This window comes from Rhinopithecus bieti, unplaced genomic scaffold (genome assembly GCF_001698545.2).
Source record: "Rhinopithecus bieti isolate Rb0 unplaced genomic scaffold, ASM169854v2 scaffold_3040, whole genome shotgun sequence".
In the NCBI taxonomy this organism is placed as follows: domain Eukaryota; kingdom Metazoa; phylum Chordata; class Mammalia; order Primates; family Cercopithecidae; genus Rhinopithecus; species Rhinopithecus bieti.
The window spans coordinates 1,288,211-1,294,385 of NW_016804657.1; the positions used below are offsets into that span (position 1 = coordinate 1,288,211).

Here is a 6,175-nt window from a genome sequence, read left to right on the forward strand (position 1 = left end):
ACAATCTTTGCTCACTGCAACCTCCACCTCCCGGGTTCAAGTGATTCTCCTGCCTCAGCCTCCTGAGTAGTTAGGATTACAGGTGCCCACCACTGTGCCCGACTAATAATTATTTTTTAGCAGAGATAGGGTTTCGCCATGTTGGCCAGGCTTGTCTCAAATTCCCGACCTCAGGTGATCCGCCCACCTCGGCTTCCCAAAGTGCTGGGATTACAGGTGTGAGCCACTACGCCTGACCTGATAAATTTTTATTAACCTTATTCTCCTCCTCCTCTCTCTCTTTAAGAGACAGAGTCTCGCTGTGCTGCCCAGGCTGGCCTCAAACTCCTAGGCTCAAGCAATTCTCCCCCCACTCAGACTCCTGGGCAGCTGGGACTACAAACACACACCACGTTCAGCTAACTCCCCATCTCTTAATCCCTATGCCTACACCATTCCCAAACCTTCCCAAATTAAAGATTAACCAGACAGAGAGAAAATATACTTTTACAGTTTAAGAAATGTTAAACGTGACAACTGTTCAGGATCTACTTTTTACACAATCTCAGTAACATATGTACATATTCAAAAAAAAGAAAAAAAAAAAGGAGCATTTGCCTGGGAACAACACATCACTATAAGCAAACAAAACATCAAATAGCCAGAATTCTAAAATACACTTTGGATTATATAAAATTACATTGTAAGTTACAAAACAAATGTTGCTCATTCTTGAGAAATGTTTCAATGTTTAAATAATGTTGCCATAATACATATTCTTTCATGGCATTAAAAAAAAATGGTGAGTACAAGGTATCATCATTTTAAGGGTAAAGAGATCAAGCAAGTACATATACAAATCCATTGGAAAAGCTAAGTTTGGAGCTGATTTCCTCTCTTGGATTGTAAAATTTCAGTAATACAGTCATTATCTACTGCTGGAATAATGCCTGAGCAATTTAGGTAAAGATACAAACAATAAGAAAAACCCTGCCCAAATATTCAAACTTGGAGAATTCTAGTTAAAATAATAGAAAAATATAAAATTTTATCCTTCCAAAAAAAGGTATCTAAGACAAAGGTATAGATACCCCATGTAAATTATTCACAAGTTATATGTGAATCAACCTTTTCTGTATTCCTTAAATAAAAGTTCTATAATTAACTGATGAAAAAACAAGTTTCGTATTCAAAGACACTTTCAGAACACATCTACAATTAACTTATTAATGCGGAAGTATATTTTAAAAAACAGCTATTTCATTGAAGTCTTTAGGTACAGGAGATTTTATTTTTGGTGCATCTTCTTACGCATTTCTTCAAGAGCTGCTTCTTTCTCTCTCAGCACCTGCTTAAGTCTTCTTATTTTTTCATCTCGAATGGTTTCTTCTAACTCTGGTGGTGTCACTGGGAAAATATCTTCGGTATAATTTTTATTGAAGAAATGACTTTGTTCATAAGCTGCATTTGAATTCAATGTGCCTTTCTCTTGCCTCTCATAGGTATAGTATTCTATCTCAGTTCTCTTTTCTTGTCTGGTTTTGCTGTGACTAGTGAGAATGTTATGTTGTGACACATCTGAAGCTGGTAAAATACTGCTTAGAGGTTGGGAACTGGTGACATTAGCTTCCCCATTTATGATTGTGTTATAAGCATTCTCTGTTTTCTCTTCTTTATGTGATCCATCTTCTTAATAGTTTTTGCTTTTCTTTTCGTATCAAAATTCTGCTGCAATATCAAACAACATTCCAAAACAAAAACAAAATGTTATTGCTAAATGCACGAGGTACTATCAAGTTTAACAACATCTGCAGAAACAAATATTTACCTATTACAATTAACAAAATTTATGGAAGACAACTACAGCAAGAAAGAAATATTTCCCACTGTATGCTACCAAAATGTCTTAATCACATTCAGTAAGAAGAAATTGCCTAATTCACATTTTCTTGCTCAAGTATTAGAAGCCATACTGACCTACCACAGAAATATAATAGCACTTGTAAAGTGCCTGAGATATACAAGTGATTTAATTTTTTTCTTTTCCTTTGCACAGCAGGCACATGTGGAGGATTTTCATTAGAAAAGGTTTACTAGTCTCTGATCTAAAGTTCAGAATATTACACGATAATGATATATTCATAAGTCAAAGTAAAACAGTAGACAAAGTTATAGACATTTCTTTTTATCATTATTAGATATATAAGTTGCTTAAAAGGTTAGTATTAAGAACATATGCATGCTTATATCTTCCACTACATTTGAATTATTTCATTTAGATAGAGTTCTCAAAGTAGAATGACTAGTTAAAAAGCTATGACCATTTTCTTGTAACACAATGGAAAAAAAAATGTCACTGGTGAATAAAAACAATTAAAACACATCTTTAACTGGGATGCATTTTACCTGTGCGTGTGTGTGTGTGTGTATAAAAATATACAATTTTTTTTTTGTTTTTGGAGACAGGAGTTTCGTTCTGTTGCCAGACTGGAGTGCAGTGACGCCATCTCAGCTCACTGCAACCTCCGCCCTCCAGGTTCAAGCGATTCTCCTGCCCTCAGCTTCGCGAGTAGTTGGGACTACAGGCGTGCGCTACCTCGTCCAGCTATTTTTTGTATTTTTAGTAGAGATGGGGTTTCACCATGTTGGCCAGGATGGTCTCGATCTCTTAACCTCGTGATCCGCCCACCTCGGCCTCCCAAAGTGCTGGGATTACAGGCATGAGCCACGGCGCCCGGCCTGGTTCTATTTTTTTGAGATGGAGTCTTGCCCTGTCGTCTGGGCTGGAGTGCAATGATGCGATCTCGGCTCACTGCAACCTCCACCTTCCGGGTTCAAGTGATTCTCCTGCCTCAGCCTCTCGAGTAGCTGGGATTACAGGCGACCGCCACCACGCCCAGCTAATTTTTGTATTTTTAGTAGAGACGGGGTTTCACCACGTTGGTCAGGCTGCTCTTGTACTCCTGACCTCGGGTGATCCACCTGCCTCAGCCTCCCAAAGTGCTGGGGCCCGGTTGTTTTAAATATCGTTTTGGTACTATATATTTGCAAAACCAGTAACAACCGTCATTTATACTAATGCACAAGGGTTAAAACCAAATCAAGAAAATTAATATTAGTGTATCATTTGTAGTACCTATGAAGAGCACATGAAAATGTATTACCTACCTGTTTTCTCTCTCCTTCCTTCACCATAAACTCTGTCTCTTTGTAAGTGCCACTGTTTACCAAACTGCTAAAGGAATCAAAACCTTCTCCAGAGGTCAAATGGTCAGGAATCCGAGTAAGGCACACTCTCAAATCTTTAGTAAGGCCAAATATCTTTTTTAATTCAGCATCACTCTTCAGATGTGACGCCTTATTACTTCTTCCGTGGGAGTCCTTCTTGTCATTTCTTCCTGGGGCACCTTTATCTGATGTTGATGCCATCTCATTATGGATCTGGAATTAGGAAAAGAAAACACACAAACAATACTGCTAATTATTCAAGTTACTTTATTAAACAAGCAACTAAGTGATTATTTCATCTTACATAAAAGAACATATCATGCTTTATGATTGGTTTGTATTATCCTTGCCTTACCACCCACACTCAAAAAACTGAATAAAAGGAAGTACAAACTTAAAACATTCCCCCCTACAATTTCTCAATTAATTTGTTGTACTAGAAAGGCAGTAAGTAGTCAACTCTAAAACAACTGAAATGAGAATACATACTAATGACATTAAAATAACATATATGACATTATTTAGAAATTGTAGTCTTCTGGAAAAGTCACACATGCCTTTAATCAATCTTGTATTTAACAATCAGAATTTACCTCCTTACATCTCTGGAGTTCAATGAATTCTGTACTGAAGGGGAGAAATGCTGACATTACTGAGTAGACCTCTAAGTAAGCAAGGAAAAGGTGGGTACAAATATCTAGTAAGCACACAGACAGACAAACCTTAAGTCGAACATAAGGTAACTATGTGAGCATGTTGGGTAACTGGCTGAGGAGTCACAAAGAGCTAATAAAAAGAAAAATGAAATTTGTCTACCAAAAAATAAACAAACTCATCAAAGATGCTGATACAATCTTATTTCCACAAATTACTGAAAGGTATTGATTAGCCCTGTCTCACCTTTTCCACAGTATACCACCACTACCACAAAAAAACCCCACAAAACCCCGAAACCAACTCTTTTACATGCATACTATCTCCTCATATACTAGAAAGGCTATTATATATGAACATACATACATACATGTATGTATATACATATACTCACACATTTTCACTAAGCTTTGAATTCACATTATCCTTCCCCAACTCTTCTAAACTTTTTTGCTCTGTCATTTTTTTTGTTTTAAAGATTTGGCATGCCAAGTGATTCAAGAGAAAGATTGTACTCCTTTGTACAAGATTGTACCCAATTGTACTCCTCCTCAAATTTGCTCAGATGGAAGTTTTGAAATTAAATACTCATATGTGTACAGTCTGTGTGTGATAGGGTTGGCAGTGGGGGAAAGATGTTATCATAGATAACTTTGAGAATTAAGAAAACAAACTTTTCTATATAGATATATAAAAAGAGCACCCTGACATGGGAAAATTACCTTTGGTTCTTGGTCTCTGAAAACACACTGTTGTGAAGTAACAGTTGTTGCATCAACAGAGGAACTTATTTTCTCTATGCTCTGGAGGATACTTCCTTTTCTGGGGGCATTGTGTCCTGTACTAAATCCATCTGGAAAGATTGGATTTGTGAATAAAGTCTTACTCTGTTTTAAGTAGTTACTGAATTGGTTCATATGTGGATTTGTGGTAGAAGGAGATGGTTTCTCCACTTTATTCTTCTCTGCCCTTAGATTGGCCATGGAAGCAAGCTGGGTATTGGAAAGTGATTTTGTCTCCATCTGGGAAGATTTACTTTTAGCCAAAACAATATTTACAACCTCTCTGGATATTTCTGTGACTGGACTTGAACTCACTATCTGTAACGTGTCTTTTCTTACTGGAGTATCAGGAGAAACAGAATTCTGTTTGTCAATTTGTGATGGCAGAACATCTGTCCCCTTTTTAGCCAACAGATAGACTTTCCCATTAAACATAACCAAAGCATTATCTTTAATAGGCATATTTTTGGACTGTGTCCCACTACGATCGATGGTACTCAATGATGGCATATTTATAGTATTATCTCCCAAATTTTTCCTATCTACGAAAGTTTTAAAATCTTTGAAGCCACATTATTTGAAGACTTAACAGGAACAAGAGATGGCGTAAAAGGTTGTAGATTATCTTGGAAAATCCATTTCACTGGAGCTGCTTGAGAATGCTGACCACCTTTCAATTTTGTCTCTGTAGCAACATTCTTTGGAATTTGTGTGGTATTTAGTATTACTGGCTTTGCTATTTCTGTAACAGGTTTTGGGTAAATGTTTTGAAAGTTCTTGGTAACTACATTTTTCACTGTATTTACAGGAGATACATAAATAACAGTTGGCATTTGGGAGGCCTCAACCATTCCTGAGGTACTGGTGGTGGCAGTTGCAAGTATTTTTTGCTGCACTGAAGGAGGCAATGATGACGCTGGTACAGATTTCACTTCAGCATGGGCTGGAATCTGTAAATGATGCCCAGAAGGCAAAACTGGAGACTTCACAGTCACTGGAAGACTCTGGGTATTAACTACAATAAAAGATGAGTCTTTTTGTGTTGAGGGAGGAACAGCAAATGTTTGCATGGTGAGTCCATCAATTTTCACACCATGACTCTGAACTTTAGAAACTGATGAAGAAAAATTTCCAGTTCCCACAGAAGTAACTCTACCTTTTTCTGATGTATCTACTGTTCTTGTAAGAAAATAGTTTGAAGAACTGGCTGGTTGAAAAATGGGCAATTGAACGGACGCACTTGTGGAAGAGCTGGAAATCTGAGTCTGAAAAGTAACTTGAACTGGTTTTCCTGTATTCCCTTTCAAAGCATCAGACATGACTGAAGATTGAACTAGTGGTATAAGATTTCCAGAAGACTTAGGAATTGGAAGTAATTGCAGAAGATTTTTTCCATCCGAGCCAATCGTCTGAACTACTTGGTACATGCAGCCTGAAACACTTAAAAAAACATTGAGTAAATAAATACAAACATACTACATGGTATATACATTTTATTTAAAAATATATATTTGTAAATATTATTTTTAAAT

General features: G+C 36.9%; 1 protein-coding gene across 1 annotated transcript in view; it reads right to left on the minus strand.

The window, feature by feature from the left end:
* Nucleotides 1-474: 474 nt before the first annotated feature.
* LRIF1 (ligand dependent nuclear receptor interacting factor 1) overlaps nucleotides 475-6,175 on the minus strand; it is a 19,102-nt gene continuing 13,401 nt past the window's right edge. The window contains 5 exon segments of the mRNA XM_017869637.1: nucleotides 475-1,647; nucleotides 1,650-1,707; nucleotides 3,148-3,420; nucleotides 4,584-5,200; nucleotides 5,203-6,083. Of these exon segments, the coding sequence (XP_017725126.1) occupies nucleotides 1,268-1,647; nucleotides 1,650-1,707; nucleotides 3,148-3,420; nucleotides 4,584-5,200; nucleotides 5,203-6,083 (2,209 nt within the window). The 3' untranslated portion in view covers nucleotides 475-1,267.